The following is a 27,998-nucleotide window of genomic DNA, read 5'->3' as shown; positions in this document are numbered from 1 at the left end:
GCGAGGTGGCTGTGCTGGGTTTAGTGTGTGTGTGTGTGTGTGTGTGTATGGGAATATTATGGGATGTCCACCCCCCTGATCTCTTTGTGTATGTGAGGATAGGAGAGGAGAGCACGGGGTGAAGAGTGGACGACGTCTCCAAAATCATTACACTCATTTAATAGCTATTTATATAGAAAAGTATCATATTTAACTGTATTTTACCTGAAATTAAACAAACAAAAGACTGTACCCTGGACTCACCTGAGTAAGTTATCTACATTATACTTATTCACATCGTTATTTATTCAATATTTATTGTTGGCTTTATTGCTTCTTTTTCTGACACATTGAACGAACTGAGTGCACTTGAACGCTGCCGTGAACTTGCGGCTGTTCTGAACCATTTTGACAGATTAGCTTAGCATAAACACTAGCTGTCCCGTTTTAAGCGAATTAAATTATTAAAACGTGTAATTCCTGACATTATACAATCAATGTTAATACATGTTACATTATAAATGTTACCAGCTGCCATGACGAGTCTAATTGTTTATTAAATACGCCGTTTTGTTTTATATTTTTCTCTTCGCGAAGACCAGACGTCCTGCTTGCCAAACTTCACCCTATGTTTTTTCCCCTATCCGTTTTCCGGCAATCCAGGGTCCTGTGTTTTCCTGTTATATTATTGGCTAACTTTACTGTATGTTCAATAATAAACAAATTCCTGTCAAGTACAGCGCTGAAGGTGAAAAACAACAACCAGCCAATTAGAGTGCAACAGGGGCGGGACATGTTGCAAAACGGGTGCGCATAGACCAAGTGTACGCCGAAGTGAATGGAAGTCAAATCAGATGTAAATAAATGAAACGACATGATGTAAATAAGTAACTCTATTTTTATCACACTTCTGTTCTCAGATGCTTTGGCATTTCCACTACCAGAATGTCTGCCAGTGAAGACGAAAATATTGAACGTTTTGAATCCAAGATTCAAGGTAAGGCTGTTGTAATTACCTGTGTACTACTGCCTAATTAAGTCTAATAACTACACAGCATGTGCAAAAGTATTTGGACACCCCTTTTAGGTAGTGTATACTATTTCAGACAATTGCATTGTGAATCAAGAGCTTAACCATGCACAATGCCAAATGACAGCTGGAGTGTTATAAAACACACTAGCATTGGACTGTGAAGTACCACTGGAAAATGATGACCTGTGCTCCAACATTTTGATGAACTAATGTGTTAGATAAATTAATTTGGGTTTGACGGTTCGACAAGTGCATTTCTGCCTAAATGTAGAATTTGAAAAACATGGTAAATAAGTTTAGATGCCTTGGTTGAAATAAAAGGAGATAATTATTCTACAGAATACAATAACATTCTAAAGACCAGTTTGCTGCAACAGTTTGGGGAATGTCATTCTCTATTACAATTCTAACTTATCTAAGTTATATTAAGAAAAATGTTCTGTAAGTTTTATGTTAAAGAACCTGATTGACCCTCCTTAAACACCTTTGGGATGAACTAAAACACGTGAACCAGGACATATTATCCAAAATCAATACCCTTTCTTTATTAATTCTCTTGTTGCTGAATGGAAGTAAAAGTCATGTATTCACAGTACAAAGTCTAGTGGAAATCTGATATAAAAGCAAATTAACACATTAGAGCATTTAAAAATGTTGTGTATATGGTGCAGGATGGGATGTTGTTTTGGTCATATTGTGTATCCCGCAGCTGTAGTCCAGTGTTGACTTAAAATAATTCTATTTCTTTTAACTGATTTATTTGGTGTGGTTGTTAGATGATGAAGAGGAGGAACCTACAACAGAGTTTGATGCTCCAAAATCCAAAAAGAAGAAAAAGGCGAAGAAAAGCAAAGAGAGCAAAGGCACCAAACGCCAGAAACCTTTTAAAGAGGTAACACACAATTAGGTGTTCAGTGAAGTTGAGTTGAGAGATTTTTGCAGGCCACTGTAGTTCCGTCACAACAAACACATGAAAAAGTCTTTACAGACATCATTGTGTGTACAGGGTCACAGTCTGGTGACACAAAAAGGTCCTGTGTTGGAAGCATAAAATGACAGGGCACCAATATTTGTTTCCTCTTGCTTTTCTTTAGGAGGTGCTGGTAAGTTCTCCAGAAGCTCTGGAAGCTCTAAGGCTGGTAGAGGAGGAGGGGAATGAAGAGCAGACGTTACGTTCGGACAGTGAGGGGAGCGATTATGCCCCGAGCAAAAAGAAAAAAAAGAAATTAAATTCCTCCTCCAAAGAAAAAAAGAAAGCTGAGAAGAGCGGCGGAGGGAAGAACAAACGCCGAGATCCAGAACCAGAGAAAGAGGAGGAGGACGACGATGATGATGAAGATGCTGGACAGGTGAGGGTGTAGATGCTTTAGGTGATTGGTGTGCTTATAATTGTTTGTAATGATGTGTAGAAGTGTGAATCATCGAAAAATGAATACCAAAACATTACATAACACCTATAACACCCTTGTAAAAAAGTAATTGCCCCTTTGGTGACTCAACCAGTTCACAAATTAATTGTTGAGCCAGGTTTGATTTGTCTTAAACCTTTCCAGCAAAGTCAGACAGCACCTTAAAGCTTCTACAGGAACACTATACACTATCTAAGAAAGTTTATTGTTCTGGAAAGGAACTCCAGTGGCTGACACAGAGTGTGATATTATGTAATGATTTTTTGCTGTTTTTTTGTGTGCATCAGCCGAAATCATCCGCGGAGCTACTGGCTGGTTGGGGGATGAAGGATATCGACTACACCTTCAGTCAGGAGGACTACCACTCTCTAACCAACTATAAAGCCTTTAGCCAGATGATCAGGTACGAACGATGGGTTGGAGCACATGACCAGACAGCACTGGCCAGAGAACTGTTTTTGGGCTCCTGCTTACCCCTGCATGCTCATACATGCAATAACATGCAGCTGAGGTCAAAAGTTTACATACACTTATATACACCCTCATTATTAATGCAGGTGTTTCAGCCACACGCATTGCTAACAGGTGTATGAAATAAATTCTACTTTCTATTAATGACTATGGTTTTGGAATTGAATGTCTAACAAGTTCATAGTCAGTTGTTCACATACTTTTGGCCACATAGTCTATTTTAAGGCAGTCTAGAGGTTTTCACAGCAAGAAGGTTCTGGGTTCGATCCCCAGGCGGGTCCTTTCTGTGCGGAGTTTGCATGTTCTCCCTGTGTCTGCGTGGGTTTCCTCCGTGAGCTCCAGTTTCCACCCACAGTCCAAAAACATAGTGTCAAGTTAATTGGAGACATTGAAATGCCCTATAGATGAATGGGTGTGTGCATGTGTGTATGTGTGTCTGCCCTGCGATGGACTGGCGCCCCATCCAGGGTGTTACTGTGTGCCTTGCGCCCATTGAAAAGCTGGGATAGGCTCCAGCACTCCCCCCCCAACCCTAATTAGATTAGTGGTTAAGAAAGTGAGTGAGTGAGTGTTCTTGTTTCTGTGACTGAATGTTTGGAACACTTCATGTTTCTAAGTTTGTTGTGGGGTTTTCGTTTAGCCTGCTGGGTTAAAAATAGATAAACAGCAACTTAGATGATTAATTGTGGTGTAGTAAGTTATGTAATGTCATTTAACCTTGTCATTAAGCACTTGTCCATAAGTACAAAGTAGATCATGAAACAGTGGTCTCTTGCCAAAGTTAAAAAGAAAAGCCACACTGAGTGTTTAAGTAACAAAACTAATAGGTTGAAGGATGATGATGATTTTGAGAAGATGATGATGAAAGAAGTGAGGTGCATTAATAATAATAATAATAAGCTTTTTGGTTTGATTCTGAATTGGGTTTATCTCATACGTTATGATTTTAAACTGTGTGTTTATCAGACCCCTGATAGCAGCCAGGAACCCGAAGATCCCCGTATCCAAGATGATGATGGTGCTGGGTGCGAAATGGCGAGAGTTCAGTGCTAATAACCCAATGAAAGGATCAGCGAGTGCCAGTGCCGCATTGCTCTCTGTGGACAGAGTAACCACAACTGCAGAAGCAAAGTCCACAGTGTCAGGTGTCTCTTCCACTATAACCACCCCAACAACTGCACCAGCAAACACCTCAGCACCAACCCTGGCAACACAACCAGCACCTGCTGCACCAATACGCAAAGCCAAAACCAAAGAGGGCAAAGGTAAGACAGACAGAGAGGAACTTAAGGCATAACACACTCACAAAAGTTTTTTTGGTGTAGAGAAAATAGAGTACTTAAGGGAAATATACATTTACATTTTTAGCATTTAGCAGACGCTTTTATCCAAAGCGACTTACACAATGAGCAACTGAGGGTTAAGGGCCTTGCTCAGGGACCCAACAGTGGCAACTTGGTGGTGGCGGGGCTTGAACCGGCAACCTTCTGTTTACTAGTCCAGTACCCTAACAACTGAGCTATCACTCCATAGAGGAAGAACATGCCAAATTTTTCTTATAAATATTAAACAGAGATGAAGGATTTAACATTTAGAAATTGAATAAAAAAAAAACATGTTTTCAAACCACTGTACATGTTGTTATTTGCTCAGGACCATGTGTGTATGTGTGCATGTTTCTGTGTGTGTGTGTGTGTGTTTTACAGGACCGAATGCTCGTCGGAGGACAAAGCCCAAAGTGCAGGATAAGAAACCTAAAGCAAAGAAAGTGGCACCACTCAAAATTAAACTAGCTGCATTCAAGAGAAAAAGATCATCGGTACGTATTACACACACACACACACACACACACTGACACAGCAGTCTTATACACTAGCTTGGCCACGTATCAGACATGGTTGTGTCTGAGGGAGGGCCTTATAGGTCATCGCCTACCTGCCACTGCAACAGCGACTCCTACAGTCTGGTCATGGTACTGATATGAGCATCAGAAAAACGGAGGAGTAGAGCAGTCCTCTGTATGTGTATCTTTTTCTTTTTTTGAACATCTATTAAACACCTAAAGCAGGTGGACACTGTAAGATATTCTAGTAGGTTCTGGGATTGTAGCTTTTGAATGCCCCCATGATGCCAAACCCTGTTTAACTATGCTTGTATCTCTCTCTCTATCGTTCTCTGTATCAGAGTGGTGAGGATGAGGATGGTGAGAGTGATTTTGAGGGCTTCTCAGTAAGTGATGGATCAAACCGCAGTAGCCGACCTAAAAACAAAAAGTCCAAGAGAGCCAAGAAGAAGAAGAAAGGTAGAAATCAGGCTCCTACCCTCACATGCTCAGACAGCACACACACTGTTTTACACCAGTAAAAAATGTTGAAAAAGAAAACCAGATGCAAAACCCAGAAAGCTTTAAACTGAAGAATGCTCATGGCAGCTATAGTACCAGAAAGCTGCTACCATACTTGTTAGGTTTTTGGAAACTGGAGTTAAGGAAAGCTAAAAAGAGGGGTAATGGGAGTAACAGAAAACACAACAGGCAGTTAGAGGACTTAGCACAGAGCTGAGTCGCAGGATTGCTTAATGGTTGCTCCCAGGTGTAGTAAGTGATATTTGATTGGGGGCAGGAAATGCTTTAAATTGTAGTTTAAGAAGATCTACACTATTACCTCTACCTGCCACCAAGTGGGGGGCATGGCAGGTAAGATGTTTTAGCCAATTAGTAAAACATTTTATAATGATTTAAAATTTTGAGAATAACTTGATTCATTTACGATTCTTTAGGAAATGATTCATTGCATTTATCTGATTTGATTCAATATGAATTTATTCAGTTTCTGTCAGTGGGACAAACAGTAGTGATCAGCCATCACTTCTAAAATTACTGCCTGGATTGGGGGTGGGGACACGTATTGCACAAACACCAGCACCAAACACACTGAACCATGTTTATCAATGATACCTTAATGTTCTCTCCCTGCAGTAAATGCTGATTGTGACGGGTATGAGACGGATCACCAGGATTACTGTGAGGTGTGCCAGCAGGGTGGGGAGATCATCCTGTGTGATACCTGTCCCAGAGCATACCACCTGGTCTGTCTCGATCCTGAAATGGAAAAAGCACCTGAAGGAACCTGGAGCTGCCCACACTGTGTACGCTAATTATTCTTTACTTTTCTATCAAATACCATGTTATCATTTTACACTTTCAGTGATTTCAGTGATTTTTGCAACTCTTTCCATGACTGATGCAAATATATGCTTTTTAAAAACGAGTACAGATGTGTTTGGGACCTTAGTGGCTTAGAAATGCCCCCAAGTGACATTACAACATAGTGTTTCACTCATTCAATCACAGACTGAAAACATTTGCAGAAATCATCGAAATGTCAAGACCGACAGGACAGTCCCTACAAGTGTACATAAACCTCAAATAGCCCTAAATAAACCCTCACTTTGTGTTTCAGGAGAAGGAGGGGATCCAGTGGGAGGCGCGTGAGGAGAGTTCTGAAGGGGAGGAAGAGATTGATGAAAGAAGGAGGAATGATGATGGGATGGAGGAGGAGGATGTGGAGGAGGAGGAGGAAGAAGATCATCATATGGAGTACTGTCGGGTGTGTAAGGATGGAGGAGAGCTGCTGTGCTGTGATACTTGCCCATCATCCTACCACATGCATTGCCTAAACCCGCCCCTCCCTGAAATCCCGAATGGAGAGTGGATCTGCCCCCGCTGCAGGGTGAGAGACTGAGGGTGGTTATGAGATCTTCTCTATTATTATTATTGTTTTATTATTATTAATCATTTAAATGTTCCTTAGTGCCCTCCGCTGAAGGGCAAAGTCCAGAAGGTCCTGACATGGCGTTGGGGTGAAGCTCCACCTCCGATCCCAGTACCTCGCTCACCGGATTTACCTGCTGATGCTCCTGATCCACCTCCTCTGATTGGCCGAAAGGAGAGAGAGTTTTTCGTGAAGTGGTGTAACATGTCGTACTGGCACTGCTCATGGGTACAGGAACTGCAGGTAACCCACACCCCAGGATTTATGTTAAGTTACTATAGCAGGTGAAATTTGTGTATTTTCATGCTTGGTAAACTCAGGCCAGAGGGACTAGCTAGTATTCCTTTATCATGTCATGGGTGGAGACGTAACATGACCTTTTGTAGCCTTTCTCAAGTTCGCATACTCGGGTATTGGGAAGGTTCCAAGTTTGTTCAGGCACCTGTTATCATCACAGAAACTGATGCCCTGATCTGGCTTCAGCACCGTTATTACAGAAATGGACAACTGACATGGGCTGACTGATTTAATAACAGTGAGGAGAATTTACCTGGAGAATCGACCTGTTTAGTGTAGCGAATTGTGCAATAAGTTCTGTTGTTTTCTTTGTTTTGCCATATCTATGTACATTAAACTATTTATGTTATTTTAGGGTTCACACACATTTTTCTCTCTCTGTCTCAGTTGGAGCTGAACTGTCAGGTGATGTTCCGTAATTTCCAGCGTAAGACTGATATGGAGGAACCCCCGGTTCTAGACTCAGCTGAATGTGATGATGATAAGAGTGTAAGAAGGAAGAGTAAAGACCCCCTGTATGCCCGCATGGATGATCAGTTTGCTCGATACGGTGTCAAGATGGAGTGGCTGCTCATCCAGCGTATCCTTAACCACAGGTACCTACATTAACCTAAACCCTGTAGAACGCAGTATTGTCCTCACCTTGCACTCCAGATATTTAGACTTCACATCTACACAAACTGCAGCTGGTTTGATTATTCTGCAACTCAATTATTCTATAGATATTTGGAATAGGCCAAAATAGAACATCAAAACACAGCAAGTTCTAAATATAATAAATATGAATTTCTACATTAAAATGTTTTTTCCCTTTTTCTCTCTCACTGTATTAGTGTGGATAAGAAGAATAATGTTCATTATCTGATTAAATGGAGAGATCTACCATATGATCAGTCAGCATGGGAGAGTGAGGAGGTGGAGATTCCTGATTTCGATACGTACAAACAACAATACTGGAATCACAGGTACACACACACACACACACACACACACACACACATACAGTGTATCACAAAAGTGAGTACACCCCTCACATTTCTGCAGATATTTAAGTATATCTTTTCATGGGACAACACTGACAAAATGACACTTTGACACAATGAAAAGTAGTCTGTGTGCAGCTTATATAACAGTGTAAATTTATTCTTCCCTCAAAATAACTCAATATACAGCCATTAATGTCTAAACCACCAGCAACAAAAGTGAGTACACCCCTTAGTGAAAGTTCCTGAAGTGTCAATATTTTGTGTGGCCACCATTATTTCCCAGAACTGCCTTAACTCTCCTGGGCATGGAGTTTACCAGAGCTTCACAGGTTGCCACTGGAATGCTTTTCCACTCCTCCATGACGACATCACGGAGCTGGCGGATATTCGAGACTTTGCGCTCCTCCACCTTCCGCTTGAGGATGCCCCAAAGATGTTCTATTGGGTTTAGGTCTGGAGACATGCTTGGCCAGTCCATCACCTTTACCCTCAGCCTCTTCAATAAAGCAGTGGTCGTCTTAGAGGTGTGTTTGGGGTCATTATCATGCTGGAACACTGCCCTGCGACCCAGTTTCCGGAGGGAGGGGATCATGCTCTGCTTCAGTATTTTACAGTACATATTGGAGTTCATGTGTCCCTCAATGAAATGTAACTCCCCAACACCTGCTGCACTCATGCAGCCCCAGACCATGGCATTCCCACCACCATGCTTGACTGTAGGCATGACACACTTATCTTTGTACTCCTCACCTGATTGCCGCCACACATGCTTGAGACCATCTGAACCAAACAAATTAATCTTGGTCTCATCAGACCATAGGACATGGTTCCAGTAATCCATGTCCTTTGTTGACATGTCTTCAGCAAACTGTTTGTGGGCTTTCTTGTGTAGAGACTTCAGAAGAGGCTTCCTTCTGGGGTGACAGCCATGCAGACCAATTTGATGTAGTGTGCGGCGTATGGTCTGAGCACTGACAGGCTGACCCCCCACCTTTTCAATCTCTGCAGCAATGCTGACAGCACTCCTGCGCCTATCTTTCAAAGACAGCAGTTGGATGTGACGCTGAGCACGTGCACTCAGCTTCTTTGGACGACCAACGCGAGGTCTGTTCTGAGTGGACCCTGCTCTTTTAAAACGCTGGATGATCTTGGCCACTGTGCTGCAGCTCAGTTTCAGGGTGTTGGCAATCTTCTTGTAGCCTTGGCCATCTTCATGTAGCGCAACAATTCGTCTTTTAAGATCCTCAGAGAGTTCTTTGCCATGAGGTGCCATGTTGGAACTTTTAGTGACCAGTATGAGAGAGTGTGAGAGCTGTACTACTAAATTGAACACAACTGCTCCCTATGCACACCTGAGACCTAGTAACACTAACAAATCACATGACATTTTGGAGGAAAAATGACAAGCAGTGCTCAATTTGGACATTTAGGGGTGTAGTCTCTTAGGGGTGTACTCACTTTTGTTGCCGGTGGTTTAGACATTAATGGCTGTATATTGAGTTATTTTGAGGGAAGAATAAATTTACACTGTTATATAAGCTGCACACAGACTACTTTTCATTGTGTCAAAGTGTCATTTTGTCAGTGTTGTCCCATGAAAAGATATACTTAAATATCTGCAGAAATGTGAGGGGTGTACTCACTTTTGTGATACACTGTACATACACACACACAGAACACTGAATAATTTGAAGTGAGATTAGCTTCAGCTCATTCAGTTCATCCTGAGAAAAACAAAACAAAAAGAAACCATTTGGCTACCTGTGACACTCCTTGCTTTTTTGGGAAATACTCTAACCCAGCCGTCTGGTTTTAACGATCTGGTCCCTCAGACCCAGATGCTAATCAGATCTGCTGCACTTAACACATGCACTACAAGAATCTACCATCAGTTCAACATTTAATATCATCCCTTACCCTCACATGCACCAGTGCTACAAAATAAACACTGCCATGCACATTTCTGGGGCCACTTTGAATGTTTTGGATCATCTGTGTATATAGTAAGCCACCTTTGATATGAAATGTCTGCCGCACATCTGAGCACATTTAGATGTTTTTCTTCCTTTTACTCTTAGAGATTTGATGATTGGTGACGAAGGGCGACCAGGAAAGAAGCTGAAAAAAGTGAAAGTGAGGAGGATAGAGAAACCACCTGTAAACCCTGTAGTGGATGTAAGAACACAGACACACACACACTCTTTAGCATTACTGTACTTTGATCCATCATCAGAATGGAGCAAAAATCTGATCTGGTACCTGGCAATGTGGCAACCTCAGATCACATTTTTACTTAACTGAAGATCTATACTTTTATACACAATGCAGGTGCTACATGACTGACTGTTGGAAAACTCTTTGAATGAGCAGCTGTACCTAATAAAGTGGCCATTGTGTTATTATGTATGGAGACTGATCCAACATTTAAACATAATCATCTCAACAGTTACCCTACAGTGCAGTGGTCCAGTGGTATTGGATGGCGTAGTATGGTGTTTTGGAGGGATGCATTGCAGAGAGCATTTGGATGGACAACAGTCAGTAACTGTACACCTGCACGGGCTGTGTGGTTGGTGTATTAGATAAACTTATATTTGTGTGCATTTCTTTCTGTAGCCCACGGTGAAGTTTGACAGACAGCCAGAATACTTAGATGTAACAGGGGGAACGTTACACCCGTACCAGCTGGAGGGGTTGAACTGGTTACGCTTCTCCTGGTCTCAGGGTACAGATACCATCCTCGCTGATGAGATGGGACTTGGCAAAACTGTCCAAACTGCTGTGTTTCTCTACTCACTGTATAAAGAGGTGTGTATTCCTCTTGTTTTTCATCTTTTAATTGTTATTATAGGGGATCACAATTAGAACTACTGTATATTGTGTAAATGTTTTTTTGTAGGGCCATTCTAAAGGACCTTTCCTGGTGAGTGCCCCTCTTTCCACCATCATTAACTGGGAGCGAGAGTTTGAGATGTGGGCACCAGACTTGTATGTGGTTACGTATGTGGGAGATAAAGACAGTCGAGCCGTGATCAGAGAGAACGAGTTCAGCTTTGAGAATCACGCCATCCGTGGAGGAAAGAAAGCTTCCAAGATGAAGGTGAGGATAAACAACCAAATCATCAGTTAGTCAGTTTGGTAAAGGTAGTGGTGTGTACAATAACACAACCCAACAACTGATCAACAACTCTTAGTTTTATTCACATTAAACACACACCCAAATGCAAGTGTTTATAAGTGTTTGTTGGTTTCATGCAGAAAGAAGCATCGGTGAAGTTCCATGTGTTGTTGACGTCCTACGAGCTGATAACGATCGATCAGGCTGTGCTGGGTTCTATAGACTGGGCATGTCTTGTTGTGGATGAAGCTCACCGCCTCAAAAACAACCAATCAAAAGTCAGTGTACAATATCACAAACTCACACACTAACACATACACACACTTTTTGGGTTGTTTTTTCCCTGATTGCTTTTTTTTGTTTTCTATGTCATCTATGTTTTTATGTTTGTGAATCCTTGTACCGCCCCCTACAGACTGGATGTACTGTGTTTATACTGCCCTTGGTGTTTTGGCAAAGCACTGCAGGACTAGCACAGACAGCAGCATGTGTAGTGTGCATATTTACTGTTTGGCCAGCATTGCCAGTTACAGCTTTAAAATAATACAGTTGGAAATAATTACCTTAATTATTATAATTAGCTTAATACAGTGCTATTTTGACCCATTTCTTTTAGACAACCTTTTTTTAAAGTTTTTTTATACACAACCCTTCTTTTTTCGAATAGGAGTACTGATTCTTTATAGGAACAAAGGAAAAGGTGTGATGTGAGTGTGGATATTTGATCTAATCTGATCTCTGTTTTGGTTTCTCTGTGTTCCTCTCAGTTTTTTCGGGTTTTGAATAACTACCCTCTACAGCATAAACTATTACTGACTGGAACACCACTGCAGAACAACCTGGAGGAACTGTTCCACCTACTCAACTTCCTCACCCCCGACAGATTCAAGTACGACCCTGCGTGTGTGCTTGTGTGTGTATTTCTGTGTGTATAATGTGTGTAACACATATATGTGTGTGTGTGTGTGTGTGTGTGTGTTGCAGTAATCTGGAGGGATTTCTGGAGGAGTTTGCTGACATTGCAAAAGAGGATCAGATTAAGAAGCTCCACGACATGTTAGGACCACACATGCTGCGCCGCCTCAAAGCCGACGTCTTCAAACACATGCCCTCCAAAACCGAACTCATCGTCCGTGTGGAGCTCAGCCCCATGCAGAAGTGAGTCAAACCAAACAGAGGGCTCCATTGCTTCCCAAATAACCTTCCAGTGTATATACAGTGGGGCATAATAGGTAGCCTGTGGTGGTTTGGGACACAGCCAGCCACAGGTAGACATAACCTGTAGGTCTTCACTTTACTCATCTTTGTGTGTGTGTGTCTAACAGGAAGTACTACAAATACATTCTGACGCGTAATTTTGAGGCTCTGAATATGCGGGGTGGGGGGAATCAGGTGTCCCTGCTGAACGTGGTGATGGACCTGAAGAAGTGCTGTAACCATCCCTATCTCTTCCCTACAGCTGCCAATGTAAGCTTCCACTCATTGTTTTCCTTTGTAAGACTGTACCATTCATTACAAACCAACACGCAAGGGGGCTACAGGGTTTATATTAGTCCTGTATGACTGGTTATTACCTGACTGTAACTTACTTATTTGTTAAAACGGATTAATTTAATGATTTTTTTATTGATTCTTTTATCACCTTATTTGATTCTGTACTGATTATCTTTTTACAGTCAATTATCTTATTCATTATTAATTAATCTAACTTTTTCACTAATAGCTTATTTGAAACCTGTTTATTTAAATAATTTTTACTTGAATCATGTTTACATGAATCATGTTTATATGGATCATTTGTATCTAAATCATGTCTATATTAATCATGTGTATATAAATCATGCTTATTTTGTTTATATTAATACTTTTTACATAAATAATGTTTATATTGTTTTCTTCTGGATGTTGATAACAGGAAGCTTCTAAAATGCCTAATGGTATGTATGAGGGTGGAACTCTCACAAAGGCCTCTGGGAAACTGATGCTGCTGTGTAAGATGCTGAGGAAGCTGAAAGAGGATGGACACAGAGTGCTGATTTTCTCACAGGTACACACACACTCACACACACATACACACACTTACCGCTCAAGCACACTCTCATTCATGCACTCTCTGTGTGTTGTGTAGATGACGAAGATGCTGGACCTGCTGGAGGATTTCCTGGAGAACGAGGGATATAAGTATGAGCGGATAGATGGTGGAGTAACTGGAGTGATGAGACAAGAAGCCATCGACAGGTTCAATGGTGAGCACCCCCACACACATATACACTAATTGAATAAACTAAAATAGTAAATGTAGCAGAGCTTTACAGGATAGTACCACACCCTATGACTTCATATAACAAAGACGAAGGCTGTGTTTAAATTCAACCCATCTTCACTAGGAGTGCACATACTTGTAATGGAGGAACAGAGGGAGGAACAGTGTAGTGGAAAAGTATTGAGACACTGATTTAATCTTCGGGTTCTTTTTTTTTTTTATTCCAGCTCCTGGAGCTCCTCAGTTTGTGTTTCTGCTCTCCACACGAGCAGGGGGTTTAGGCATCAACCTGGCAACTGCAGACACCGTCATTATCTATGACTCCGACTGGAACCCACACAACGATATTCAGGTATCACTTATAACAGCAAACATTTTTACGCTAAGACCACCTCATTGTTTGTTATGTATGTGAAGTTTGTGGTGTTTTTGTTAATCAGTCAGTACTCTTACAAAACTATTATGAATAAATACATTTTCACCGACCTTTCAGAACTTGTATGAAGGGACATACTGTTCTCTCTGTACTGCTCCACCACTTTTACTGAAACTTCAACCAGCCAGCAGGAGGCGCTGGTGTAGCATTAAGGAGGAGATTCATCATCCAGCTTTTCCTCCATCAGACATTACCGCTGTGTCTGTTGAGCGCCCGACCTCGCCAGTGACACTTAAAACTCTGGTCTAGAAGCTGTACCCCCACTTCCTTCCCCACCCCCTTATCTTAAGTGGACAGGAATCTCAGCTGGCATTCACGGAGCAGATACAGTTTGGTGTTTTGTTGTACTCATGTTGGAGCGCTTATGGTGGGTGTAGACGTAAGAGAAACAATGTGTATGCTGCTGGCTTTATATTTTTGGTGGGAGCACTATTCTCCTTTCATCATTGACACTGAGGTTGTTTAAAAATCCCTGTTGCACCTGCTATACCCATACCAGAACAACACAATCTACCACTACCATATCATCTGGTCAGCAGAGATCCTGTTGGGATCCGTTTCCGTTGATGGATGACATACAAAGTGCAGGGAGTTACAGTAATTGTATACCCACATTAATATGATAAGTGTAACTCAAAATGGCCAGTGAGTCTTGAGTGCTGATGTTGTTCGTGATCATTTTGGGTCTGTGTGTACCAGGCGTTCAGTAGAGCTCATCGTATCGGTCAGAACAGGAAGGTGATGATCTACAGGTTTGTCACTAAAGCATCAGTGGAGGAGAGGATCACTCAGGTTAGTCTTACACACAGACACAATCACAATACTACAGTGCTTTACAGCAAAGCAGAAGGAAAGAGTGTTCCGCATCATGTGGGTTGTCCACATATTTTTGGCCATGTAGTGTTTAATGTGCAGCATTGACACAAGCCACATATCTCTCAAACTTTTCCTGCATTGGATTTTATTTTATTTTTACAAGTTTAAAAGTGTAGCTGGGTGTTGTGCATGCAGTGAAACTAACGAGAGTATTGTAAGGAATTAAATGTTACTAAATTAGTTGAAAAAGACATAAAAATGTAAAGGAAAGACTACTGAAGTGTCACTTTTAAAACAAAGTACTGTGAAATAGGTATGAAGTGTGTTTATCTGTGGAACTTCTTGTTCTGAGTGGAGATCACAGCCGAGTGATGAGTTGTGGTGTTGATTATGCAGGTGGCGAAGAAGAAGATGATGCTGACCCACCTGGTAGTTCGACCTGGTTTGGGTTCCAAAGCGGGCAACATGTCCAAACAGGAACTGGACGACATTTTAAAGTTCGGTACTGAACAGCTGTTTAAACATGAAGCTACTGAAGGTGAGAGCAGCTTGTTCATGGTTCATGAGAGTAAGAACTGTCCATCATAAAACAAAGACTGGTAGTAAGTAGGAAGTGAAAGAGATGGTGGCATTTGTGGGACAGAAATATTCTAAGAGAATCTCTGCAGCGTTCTGCTCAATCAAGTGTTTTTGTCACACCCGAAAAATCTTTACCGACTACATTTCTACTGTGAGTCTAACCAAAATACTGAACCACACTTTCAGGGTCTGCAAATCATGTGTAACACCACATGGTCTACGCTGATCCAGCGTTTACAGAGAGAACTGAATGACTTACACCACCTAACACATCACCCATTCATTACCACACTGCATTTTTCTCCATAATTTATATTCATTTCCTGAATTTAACACATAAGCAAAGTAACTTTTCACCAAATCATGGAATTTTACCTGGAGTGCACAAACTTATGCATTATAATTTGATTACCTTGATAATTATACATTAAAAGTTTAATTTTACAATTATAACTTAAACTATAATACACAAGCCATCCTGGAAAAAAAAAACTGTATAAAAAATATATACAGTCATGGCCAAAAGTGTTGGCACCCCTGAATTTTTTCCAGAAAATGAAGTATTCCTCCTAGAAAATTATTGCAATTACACATGTTTTGTTATACACATGTTTATTTCCTTTGTGTGTATTGGAACAACACAAAAAAGCAGAGAAGAAAAGGCAAATTTGACATAATTTCACACAAAACTCCAAAAATGGGCCGGACAAAATTATTGGCACCCTTTCAAAATTGTGGGTAAATAACTTTGTTTCAAGCATGTGATGCTCGTTTAAACTCACCTGTGGCAAGTAACAGGTGTGGGCAATATAAAAATCACACCTAACACCAGATAAAAATGAGAGAAGTTGACTCAGTCTTTGCATTGTGTGTCTGTGTGTGCCACACTAAGAATGGTGAACAGAAAGAGGAGAAGAGAACTGTCTGAGGACTTGAGAACCAAAATTGTGGAAAAATATCAACAATCTCAAGGTTACAAGTCCATCTCCAGAGATCTTGATGTTCCTTTGTCCACGGTGCGCAACATAATCAAGAAGTTTACAACCCATGGCACTGTAGCTAATCTCCCTGGACGTGGACGGAAGAGAAAAATTGATGAAAGGTTGCAACGCAGGATAGTCCGGATGGTGGATAAGCAGCCCCAATCAAGTTCCAAAGAAATTCATGCTGTCCTGCAGGCTCAGGGTGCATCAGTGTCAGCGCGAACTATCCGTCGACATTTGAATGAAATGAAACGCTATGGCAGGAGACCCAGGAGGACCCCACTGCTGACACAGAGACATAACTAAGCTAGACTGCAGTTTGCTAAATGTACGTGAGTAAGCCAAAATCCTTCTTGGAAAACGTCTTGTGGACAGATGAGACCAAGATAGAGCTTTTTGGTAAAGCACATAATTCTACTGTTTACCGAAAACGGAATGAGGCCTACAAAGAAAAGAACACAGTACCTACAGTCAAATATGGTGGAGGTTCAAATATGTTTTGGGGTTGTTTTGCTGCCTCTGGCCCTGGGTGCTTTGACTGTGTGCAAGGCATCATGAAATCTGAAGATTACCAAAGGATTTTGGGTCGCAATGTAGGGCGCAGTGTCAGAAAGCTGGGTTTGCGTCCTAGGTCATGGGTCTTCCAGCAGGACAATGACCCCAAACATACTTCAAAAAGCACCCAGAAATGGATGGAAACAAAGCGCTGGAGAGTTCTGAAGTGGCCAGCAATGAGTCCGGATCTAAATCCCATTGAACACCTGTGGAGAGATCTTAAAATTGCTGTTGGGAGAAGGCACCCTTCAAATATGAGAGACCTGGAGCAGTTTGCAAAAGAAGAGTGGTCCAGAATTCCAGTTGAGAGGTGTAAGAAGCTTGTTGATGGTTATAGGAAGCGATTGATTTCAGTTATTTTTTCCAAAGCGTGTGCAACCAAATATTAAGTTGAGGGTGCCAATAATTTTGTCCGGCCCATTTTTGGAGTTTTGTGTGAAATTATGTCAAATTTGCCTTTTCTTCTCTGCTTTTTTGTGTTGTTCCAATACACACAAAGGAAATAAACATGTGTATAACAAAACATGTGTAATTGCAATAATTTTCTGGGAGAAATACTTCACTTTCTGAAAAAATTTCAGGGGTGCCAACACTTTCGGCCATGACTGTATATATATATATAAAAAAAAAAAATGTTTTCATTGTTGGTTGTTTGAATTTTGATTTTTTTTATTTTAAATTATATTTAAAATATATTCATTAAATTTCATTTATTGAAGTTGTAATTTTGTTCATTTAATGTTGAAGTTTTACCACCACTTTATTCTGGTCAGGGCTGTGGTGTGTCCTGTTTCCATGGATGGATGGATGGACGGATAAATTAATAAATGAGTAGATAGATGGATGGATTGATGAATAAATGATTGAATTATTGGATAGATGGCTGGATGAATGGTTGGATAGATGAGTAGATGAATGGATGGATGGATGAAGTGATGAACTAATGGTTGAATGGGTGGATGGATTGATGGATGGATGGATGGATGGAGGATGGATGGAGGATGGATGGATAGATGAATTAATAAATGAGTAGATATATTGATGGATTGATGAATAAATGATTGAATTATTGGATAGATGGCTGGATAGATGAGTAGATGAATGGATGGATGGATGGAGTGAAGAACTAATGGGTGGATGGATGGATGGATAAAAGGATGGATGCTGCATTTATGAAGGTTAAATTGGCAGTGAAACCTTAAAACTAAGCAACCAGGTTCCACCTGCGCTTATGAGAAAACTGAATTGAGTGAAAAATATTTAAAAATGCAGTGTGTACCTGTCCATTTGCCCCCATCAACCCCGACACCCTGCCCGGTTCCTTCTGTGAGCTGATGGATTAAAAGTGTTGATCATTTGGTGTGTGATTGTTGTGTGTTGGTGTACATCAGGTGAAAGTAAGGAGGAGGACAGCAGCGTGATTCATTATGATGATAAAGCCATTGATAAACTGCTGGATCGGAACCAGGACGGCACCGACGATACGGAGCTTCAGAGCATGAACGAGTACCTCAGTTCCTTTAAAGTGGCGCAGTACGTGGTTAAAGATGAGGAGGACGAGGTACTTGGCATCTTCAACACTCTTTATTCCAGCAGCCAGAATTGTTACACATTTCACACTCTGTTCAGTTTCACTCTGACCTGTTTAAACCTGGAAGGGTCATGACGTGTCCTCTGGGGGGCCCAAGAGTTGTTGTGTGTTGTATAGTTGTATAAGAAAGACTGTATACTGGTTCTAAAGGAATAATCATAAACATATGCACTTTATTTTCGGATATCTAAAGTGGAATTTTGTTTTTGTAGGAGGAGGTGGTGGATCGGGAGATCATTAAGCAGGAGGAGAGTGTGGATCCAGATTACTGGGAGAAGTTACTGCGACATCATTATGAACAGCAGCAGGAGGTGTTAGCCAGTCATTTGGGGAAAGGAAAACGTCCACGCAAACCTGTCAATTACAATGACTGCTCTCAGGAGGAGCGAGGTACTGACCCTCAGACCCCACCACCATTCAGCTATTTTACTGTGTGTGTGCCAGTCATTATTCTGATTTGTTCTTCTCTCCTCCAATCAGATTGGCATGATGAACAGTCTGACAACCAGTCAGATTACTCGGTTGCTTCAGAGGAAGCAGATGAGGACTTTGACGAGCGCTCTGAAGGTAGATGAATATGGGAAGATGTTTTTATACTGATATTTTCCTTATGATTATATCTTATGTCTCTCTCTTTCTCTCTCTAAAGTGAACTCACGCAGACCGAATCGTAAAGGTCTGAGGAACGACAAGGATAAACCGCTGCCCCCCCTGCTGGCCAGAGTGGGAGGAAACATTGAGGTCAGCTCATCATTATTATACACTCATCCATCACTGACGCTCTCCTTCATGCTTAATAATTCACTCGTTCTTTTATTCATTCTGTGGTTCTGTAGGTGTTGGGCTTCAACACTCGACAAAGGAAGGCCTTCCTGAATGCAGTGATGAGGTATGGCATGCCCCCACAGGACGCCTTCACCAACCAGTGGCTCGTCAGAGACCTGAAAGGGAAATCTGAGAAGGAGTTCAAGTGAGTGTGTCATGTGTAAAGAAGTCATTTTTAAAGTTGGGGCATTGAGATGAATACTAAAAATATCCAAACATGACCATCCTTTACCTTTCTACATCCACATCTACGTAATAAACGTGAAAATGTTCCAGAGATTTCATAAATCTACAGATAGAAATGTAATTTTTCTTTGAATTTCATTATAAAAATTTAGACAATAATGTTAGACTACACATCGATGACATTATGACCACCTTACCTTTCTAATATTGTGTTGGTCCCCCTTTTGCTGCCAAAACAGCCCTGCAACTGTAATGCACTGTGTATTCTGACACCATTCTATCAGAACCAGCATTAACTTTGAGCTACAGTAGCTCATCTGTTGGATCGGACCGCACGAGCCAGCCTTCGCCCCCCACGTGCACGTGAGCCTTGGCCACCCATGACCCTGTCGCCGGTATACCACTGTTCCTTCCTTGGACCACTTTTGATAGATACTGACCACTGCAGACCGGGAACACCCCACAAGAGCTGCAGTTTCGGAGATGCTCTGACCCAGTCATTTAGCCATCACAATTCGGCCCTTGTCAAACTCACTCAAATCCTTACGCCCATTTTTCCTGCTTCTAACACATAAACTTTGAGGATAAAATGTTCACTTGCTGCCTAATATACCACCTATATATTAGAGCATGAACGAGTACCTCAGCTCCTTTAAAGTGGTGCAGTACGTGGTTAAAGATGAGGAGGACGAGGTACTTGGCATCTTCACCGCTCTTTGTTCCAGCAGCCAGAATTGTTACACATTTCACACTCTGTTCAGTTTCACTCTGTCCTGTTTAAACCAGGAAGGGTCATGACGTGTCCCCTGGGGGGCCCAAGAGTTGTTGTGTGTAATATAGTTGTATATTTTTGAATCACAAGAGCTGCAGTTTTGGAGATGCTTTGACCCAGTCGTCTAGCCCTCACAATTCCGCCCTTGTCAAACTCACTCACATCCTTACGCTCGCCCATTTCTCCTGCTTCTAACACATAAACTTTGAGGATAAAATGTTCACTTGCTGCCTAATATATCCCATAATATCCCTAATATAGGTGTCGTGATGTAGAGATAATCAGTGTTATTAACGTCACCTGTCAGTGGTCATATTGTTATGCCTGGTCGGTGTATACTTGAGTCAAAATATTGATTCTGTATGATACTGTACGTGGTGCCTGTTTGGTGGTACTGGTGCATGTGAGGCTGAGGGATCTATTATATGTTGGGCTGACGGTAGTTCCTCGTAGTTCTTATGGTAAATGCAGCAGATCTGATCAGATCTGACCTGAGGGACTTTGATCATGACCAGATTTTTAAGGCCAGGCGACTGGGTTTAAGCATCTCCCAAACAGCAAGAGGTGACAGGCAGCCTTAAGGAGAGGCAGTTTTGCTGTTTCAGCCCATACAGTGAACATACTCTAATTCTGCGTTGTTCAGCGCCACCATGTCTTTACTCTGGTAAGCACTTAAAACATCTGGGGTACCACATTGATTAGCAAAGAAGCTCTGATATACATTATACAGACACCTCTTTCTAAGTTCAGATGTTTCAGTTACACTTGTTGCTAAAAGGTGTATTCAATCAAATACATGCTTCCAGATATATGCAACAGTTTGGAGAAGGACCTCGTGTTCCAGAATGACTCAAAGTCAGTTTCATAAAGACATGATTTGGAACTGTGTCTTTGAGCTTCTCTTTCTGTCCTGACCTCGACCCGACTCAACACCTTTGGGATGAATTGGCACATTGATTGTGAGCTTTTTCAGGCCATGATTTCCCACAGGTACTTTCCAAAAATCTTGTGGAAAGCTTTCCCATTAGAGTCTGTTTTAGCAAAAAGAAGAAACAAGTCTATATTAATACCAATGGTTTTGAAATAGAATGTTCAACAAGGTCATTGTGTTTACATATTTTTGGTTATATGTATGTGTGTATGTGTATTAGGATATAATAACCTCTTGCTTTCTGTGATTCTCAGAGCTTATGTCTCTCTGTTTATGAGACATTTATGTGAACCGTGTGCTGACGGTGCAGAAACCTTCGCTGACGGAGTTCCACGTGAAGGGTTGTCACGGCAACATGTTCTTACACGCATCGGCGTGATGTCACTAATCCGGAAAAAGGTGTGTATGTGTGTGTGTGTAGTGTTTCTATGCATGATGAGCCTCCCACAACCACAGACTCACAGCTTCTTCATTGTATGATTGTTCTTTTGACTGATTGGTGATGGTGTGGTGACGGTCGTTTAGGTGCAGGAGTTTGAACATGTGAACGGTCAGTGGTCGATGCCATGGATGAAGGAACTGGAGGAGAAAAAAAGAGCAGCGGCAGTTGCCGCGGGAGATGATCCCAAAACGCCCTCTACTGGCACACCTGGAGATACGCAACCCAACACACCTGCAGCGGGTACGCTCTCTCATTTCACCTCACTGTTGCTTACAGACATGCACATACAAACAAACCCTAAATTGTAGCTATGTTTTGTACAGAGGATCAGCCACGAGGAGAAGATTCAGAAAGAGAGACAGAGGAGAAGATGGAGAAAGATGGCGAGAGAGAAAGAAAAAACACCAAACTGCAGGATGACGATGTACGCATCACTCAACGTCTCCATGTTCCATTATGTTTATCTGATCTCTATCCCTCCATCAATCGCTCTCTTTCTCTCTGACTCTCTTTATCATAGGTAATAGAAATTGGAGATGATGGAGAAACCACCTTCAGTCTGGAGCAGAAGGGAACAGGACAGGAGACAAAGGGTGAAGTTACATCTGCCTCAGAGGACAAAGCTGCAGAGATGGGAAGAACAAAGAGAGAAACCGAGACAGAAAAAAAGAAAGAGCAAGACCAAGAGGCTTCTCCTAAAGAGAGCACTTCTTCTGCAGACACCAACCTGGAAAGATCAGAGATCATCTCCAAATCCAAAGGCAAGTCGAGATTTATTTCTGTCTGCCTGGTGGTTTTCTGGTGTGTTTTTGTGTGTAACTGATCAATGTTTCCTCATGTCCGCATTAATAGAGGAGAGTACTGAGGAGAACAACGAGAAGAGTGACGACAATCCAGCTGGAGACGAGAAGAAAGGTACTCACACTCACTCAAAACCTCCTTAAGAATTCTAGATGCTACACATGTTGTTATACAGGCATCCTCCACATATTTTAATTATTTAGTTACTTGTTTTGCATTGTTTCCCCTTTGTCCTTTGTCCCCTTTTGACATTATCAGTTGCAGTTCCTCTGTTTCATTCCCTTCACCCTTGTTGGCTGTGTTTACAGTAGAGACAGTGGTGGAGCTGTAACATGTATAAGGGAACACATTATACTCTCTGTATTCCTCCACCACTCAACCGCCGGCTGGTGTGAAGATGTGGTGACTACACTACTTGCTGGAGCTGCCCCTCTTGGCCAGTGTGGGGGTGGTCCAAGTGGCAGAGGAATGACAATATGGGCATGAAAATGACTAAATTGGGATTTTTGTCAGAAATATAACAATTTAGCCACAACTTTAGCCATAGCTAAATTGTATACATGTTTTAGATATACAAATTTTTATGTTGTATACATTTGGAGTTTGTTGGCAATCTGTCTCGCCTGTCTAAGTCAGAGTTAGCATGCTAACCTAATTGCCCCTGTAAATAACAAAACAAACATAAAACATATTGACATGTTCTAATAATCCAATCTAGGTTTCTGACTGCTACATTTTATTGATGTATATACATTTTTTATTGATTTATATACATTTTATTCATGGTGCTTTAAATAATCAGCATATTAATGAAGGCTCCATGCTTTAGAGGTCACCATAGCAGAACAGCTGCTCAGTGTCTCCAGTTAACCTGACAGCATGTTTTTGGACTGTGGGAGGAAACCGGAGCTCCCGGAGGAAACCCATTCAGACACGAGGAGAACAAGCAAACTCCGCACAGAAAGGACCCGGACCGCCCCGCCTGGGGCTCGAACCCAGGACCTTCCTGCTGTGAGACGACAGTGCTACCCACCGAGCCACCGTGCCACCCCACTTAAAGCAAATCACAGATAAATGAAGATCAGTCAGTGCACAGAATGCTCTGCTAGTGAAACTTTCCACCATCGCTCTAACTTATGGTCATGTATAAAGCTCTCTGTGTGTCTCTGTACAGATGTGAAAGACGAGAAGGATGGAGTGAGGGTGGAGGAGTCTAGGATGAATGGTGATGATGGAGGAGCAGAAAATGAGGAGAAGAAGAAGCACATCAAACACAGATTCATGTTTAACATTGCAGATGGAGGATTCACTGGTACACAGTGTGTGTGTATGTGTGTGTGTGTGTTAATATATATATACAGGCAATCCACAATTCTAGGCAGGGTGGTGTGATTTGGAACACAGCCCTTCTGTGTGTAGACTGGGTGGTGTAATTTGGATTTGGTTGCCTGGTGCTCAAGAGTGCCCCCTATATTTTATATTGCACTTACTATCCAAAGCTTGTTTTAATTTTATCTGATACAATTCACAACAAATTAGACTATGGTAAAATCTAAGCTGGTCTATGATCAGGCTGTGTGATTAAAGTGGGGCTCTGAAAGAAAATCCCTGGGTTCTACTAGCTATACTCTATTTACAGTCTGTATCATATCAATAATAATGTGAATATAGTTATTAATGACTTTGTCTGTGTGTGTTGTAGAACTACACTCTCTGTGGCAGAATGAGGAGAAAGCTGCCACTGTCACTAAGAAGACTTATGATATTTGGCATCGTCGTCATGACTACTGGCTTCTGGCTGGCATCATCCAGTATCCTCTACTGTCTGTGGCACATGCTTTTATTTACACATGTCTGTTCACACACGTGGTATAGTTACACACTGTGTAGCACACAGGATGCAGTTTGGGACACAGCAGGGAATCACTGGTGTTTGCTGTGTAAACCATGTCCACTTGTCATAATTATTGATGTAAAGTAGTGAATGGTAAGGATTACATGGTAAATGGTGAGAATAAAGCCGTGAACAGTGAGGATGAAGTGGTGAATGGTGAGAATGAAGCGGTGAATGGTGAGGAAGCGTTGAATGGTGAGGATGAAGCGGTGAGTTACTGCAGCGGTAGAAAAATCTCTGTACTAGAGCTGAAAGTAAAGTGTACTGTACAGTCCCAGTAAATTAGATTCTCTGAAGATGAGGATTTGGTGTTGAGCTCTGCGCTCTGCTCGTACCCTTCAAAAACCCTACACACATCACACCAGCGCCCAAACAGCTCAGAGAGAACGGCAGCAAACAGTAAACCTACTTCTGATACTTTCATTAAGAAGACTCAGGGTTGTCCATGCTATTTCCTCAGTGTTTTTTATCTTTAACTTTTATCCCCATTCTAATCATGTCCAATTACCCTGAATGCGTCCCCTATACTGATTCGACCCTTTGCCGCTGACTGAGGACGCCACTCAACTGACTTGCGCCCCCTCCGGCACGCAATCAGTACAGCCTGCATTTTTCACCTGCACGAGCCGAGTTCAATGTTATTCCTCAGCCCTGTTCAGGCGCCATCAGTCAACCAGCAGGGGCCGCAGTTGTACCAGTTATGAGGACCTATGCTCCGACTTCTACCCCTAAGCCCCTGAACAACAGCCAAACGTTATTCATACTGCCGCCCAACCCAGTCGGAAAGGTAGAGCTGAGTTTCGATACGATGCATCTAGAAACCCAACTCTGGTGAGCTAGCGTACTTTACCGCTGCGCCACCTGAGCGGCCTATTTCCTCAGTGTTAAACAGAGATATATTTAAAAAAGAACTGTGGGTGTGGTCATGCTTGAATTATGTGCCTTTCATTGCCAGCTTTTGCACAGACAGACTTCCCCAGACAGTGAACTCCAATAACGGCTAAAGATACTAACCCTAGCTGTCCTTTTAGTATTAGAAAGGTTTTTTGTTGAAGTGGTTGCTGAGGGTGGAACTGCAGCCACCAAATTCTGATTACGCTTTCTACGTTTGACCTTTGACTCGGTGATATCAGACATGGATATGCACGGTGGCAGGATGTCCAGAACGACCCACGTTTCTGCATCCTGAACCAGCCATTCAAAGGAGAGATGAGCAGAGGGAACTTCATCGAGATCAAGAACAAGTTTCTTGCTCGCAGGTTCAAGGTAACACACACACTACACATTGATATACAAACATTCTGCTTCCTTTCCAAAGTGTGTACTGATGCATCCTGGGGGCCATGGCATCTGTTCAGGGATGCTGACGAAGCCAGTATGACTGTCTGTTATGATCAGAACTGATGAAATGAGTAATTAGCAATTTGCAGAACCCAAACTGTTCTCAGTAATTATTGTCAGAATGAACTGATATTAACATTCATCAGACCAGGCAGCGTTTTTCCAATCTTCAGCTGTCCATTTATGGTGGACCTGTGTCCTTGTTAGCTTCAGATTCCCCTTTTCTTGTCTGTGGACATTTGAATAAACAAATGTGGAACCTGATGTGATCTTTTGTTCATTGGAAAATGACATTATCCAGCAGGTCCTAATAAAGTGGCTGCTGTGTGTATGTGGTTTTGTGTAACCTTTACGCCTCGTGTCTCGCTCTCTTGCTATGTAGTTGTTGGAGCAGGCGTTGGTGATTGAGGAGCAGTTACGTAGAGCAGCTTATCTGAACATGACTGAAGATCCTTCTCACCCCTCTATGGCCCTCAACACCAGGTTCAGTGAGGTGGAGTGTTTAGCTGAATCTCACCAGCACCTCAGCAAGGAGAGCATGAGGGGAAACAAACCAGCCAATGCTGTGCTACACAAAGGTACACAACTCTACATACAACGCTGTATACACAACTGTATACGAACAACTCTACACACACAACTCAGATGTAACTTTAACTCCACCCTCCTCTCTCTCAGTTCTTAAACAGCTGGAAGAGTTGCTAAGCGACATGAAGGCAGATGTTACTCGTCTCCCGGCAACCATTGCCCGGATACCACCGGTTGCTGTGCGACTGCAGATGTCGGAGCGCAGCATCCTGAGCCGCCTGGCCAACCGGGGGTCAGAGATCACGCAAACACAGGGGACTCGCTAACCTCCCACCAAACTTTTTACCCATTAGTGACTTCTCCTGTTTCACTTTAGGCTGTGTCCCAATTCAGAATGATTCACTAATTCATTTACTCCTACAGTTCTGGATTATATATCACACACAGATTGCTTGTTTCAGGCTGTGTCCCAAGTCATATAAGCATAATTAGTGATGCAGAGTAAGTTGCAGAGAGAGTTTTACTCATTCACCAACTTATTCCTATTTTAGGCTTTGTCCCAATGAAATACACACACCCACAAAAAAGATTGTACCTGTTAATAAATAACATTTTTAAACAGCGAACTACGACCAACACAAGATCAGAGGCCCGTACCTACCATAATTAAGACAAGATCAGAGCCCACACCAACTAAAATCAACACAAGATCAAAGCCCATACCAACCAAAATCAAAACAAGATCAAAGTCCATACCTACCAAAATCAAAACAAGATCAGGGTCCATACCTACCAAAATCAAAACAAGATCAGAGCCCACACCAACTAAAATCAACACAAGGTTGAAGCCCATACCAACCAAAATCAAGACAAGATCAGGGTCCATACCAATCAAAATTAAGAATAAAACCCACAGCAATCAAGACAAAATCATAGCCCATAAAAACAAAGACTAAGACCAGTACTAACAAAGACCAGTGTCAGTGGAGACCAAGACTTTTTATATGAATAAACTGATGTGTATAATAGCAAAAATTTTGGGATTGTTTTTGTGTCATTTTGCTTTAGATTGTTTTACATTTATTGTTTTTACTAAAACATGATGCAAAATTGAGAAAAAGCAACAAAATGTCATAATTAACAATTTATTTTCTGTTTTATTTTAAATTGTTTGGTTTTAAAATACCTAATTTAGCAAAACGAAATCTCGTTTAACATTTTTTTGCTGCTAAGAAACTATATTAGTAATCCTCTCCTAACAGCAGTTTCATCCACTGTCTAGTTAATTACATGTTTAAAGCATGTCTGCTTATTTTCAGATCTCCTATAATTCTTAGAGATTAGGTGAAATTATGGGAGTTGTTTCAATTTCAGTTCTGAGTGAATTGTTAGAATGCAGCACCATATCACCACAGTAACTCTTAACACACACTGTGGGCCCATCCAGGTCTAGTGCACACATGTTTGTTGGAATATTTTTTAACAAATATTGATATCAAAGCCTTAAAGGGTGGGATTTCTTTTTTCAAATTTGAGCTAATGTAAAGGGACTAATTTGGACTTAAGTTTTTTTCTGCCCTCTACTGTGAACATGGTATTACACATTCAACATTTTACCAGCATTTAGTGAACAGCAATGTTCAAATGTTTCTGCACCAATATTTTGACACACTATTTGGAACACATTTATGATCTTATAAAGAATAAATGATTTCACTAGCATTGCATTCTAAAGGCTATGTGCTACATACAATGTTTAGTACAGAATAATAGTGATTTGGGACACAGGCTCATATAGAGACACTTAGTTTGTCAGCATCTATTCCACACACTGTGTTTCTCTTCCTGTTTATTACTGAGATGTCACTCTGAAAGCCCCATCCCTTTTGGATTAACACTTTGTAATTAATGTTGTTACCCTTGTATTGTTTATACTCGTTAATATAATGTTGGTTTTGAGACCTGCAATAAACAATAATATTAAGCATC

General features: G+C 41.6%; 1 protein-coding gene across 1 annotated transcript; it reads left to right on the top strand.

Moving 5' to 3' along the window:
* The first annotated feature begins 6 nt into the window (after positions 1-6).
* On the top strand, positions 7-27,998 carry chd4b (chromodomain helicase DNA binding protein 4b). The gene is made up of 40 exons (XM_062992576.1): positions 7-247; positions 900-976; positions 1,789-1,904; positions 2,107-2,361; positions 2,709-2,824; positions 3,859-4,157; positions 4,599-4,711; positions 5,077-5,194; positions 5,870-6,039; positions 6,354-6,623; positions 6,705-6,908; positions 7,350-7,558; positions 7,796-7,927; positions 10,027-10,123; positions 10,565-10,756; positions 10,848-11,048; positions 11,207-11,344; positions 11,834-11,955; positions 12,051-12,224; positions 12,392-12,533; positions 12,982-13,113; positions 13,195-13,312; positions 13,557-13,681; positions 14,465-14,557; positions 14,978-15,119; positions 18,090-18,259; positions 18,502-18,679; positions 18,770-18,856; positions 18,939-19,030; positions 19,126-19,259; positions 21,258-21,402; positions 21,529-21,685; positions 21,769-21,869; positions 21,966-22,206; positions 22,298-22,360; positions 23,421-23,558; positions 23,949-24,057; positions 25,274-25,406; positions 25,864-26,059; positions 26,160-27,998. The coding sequence occupies exons 2-40, from the start codon at positions 925-927 to the stop codon at positions 26,333-26,335; spliced, it is 5,850 nt and encodes a 1,949-aa protein (XP_062848646.1). The 5' UTR covers positions 7-247; positions 900-924; the 3' UTR covers positions 26,336-27,998.

Source organism: Trichomycterus rosablanca, chromosome 3, assembly GCF_030014385.1.
Source record: "Trichomycterus rosablanca isolate fTriRos1 chromosome 3, fTriRos1.hap1, whole genome shotgun sequence".
NCBI classification, from domain to species: Eukaryota; Metazoa; Chordata; class Actinopteri; order Siluriformes; family Trichomycteridae; genus Trichomycterus; species Trichomycterus rosablanca.
This window is presented reverse-complemented; position numbering and strand designations above follow the sequence as displayed.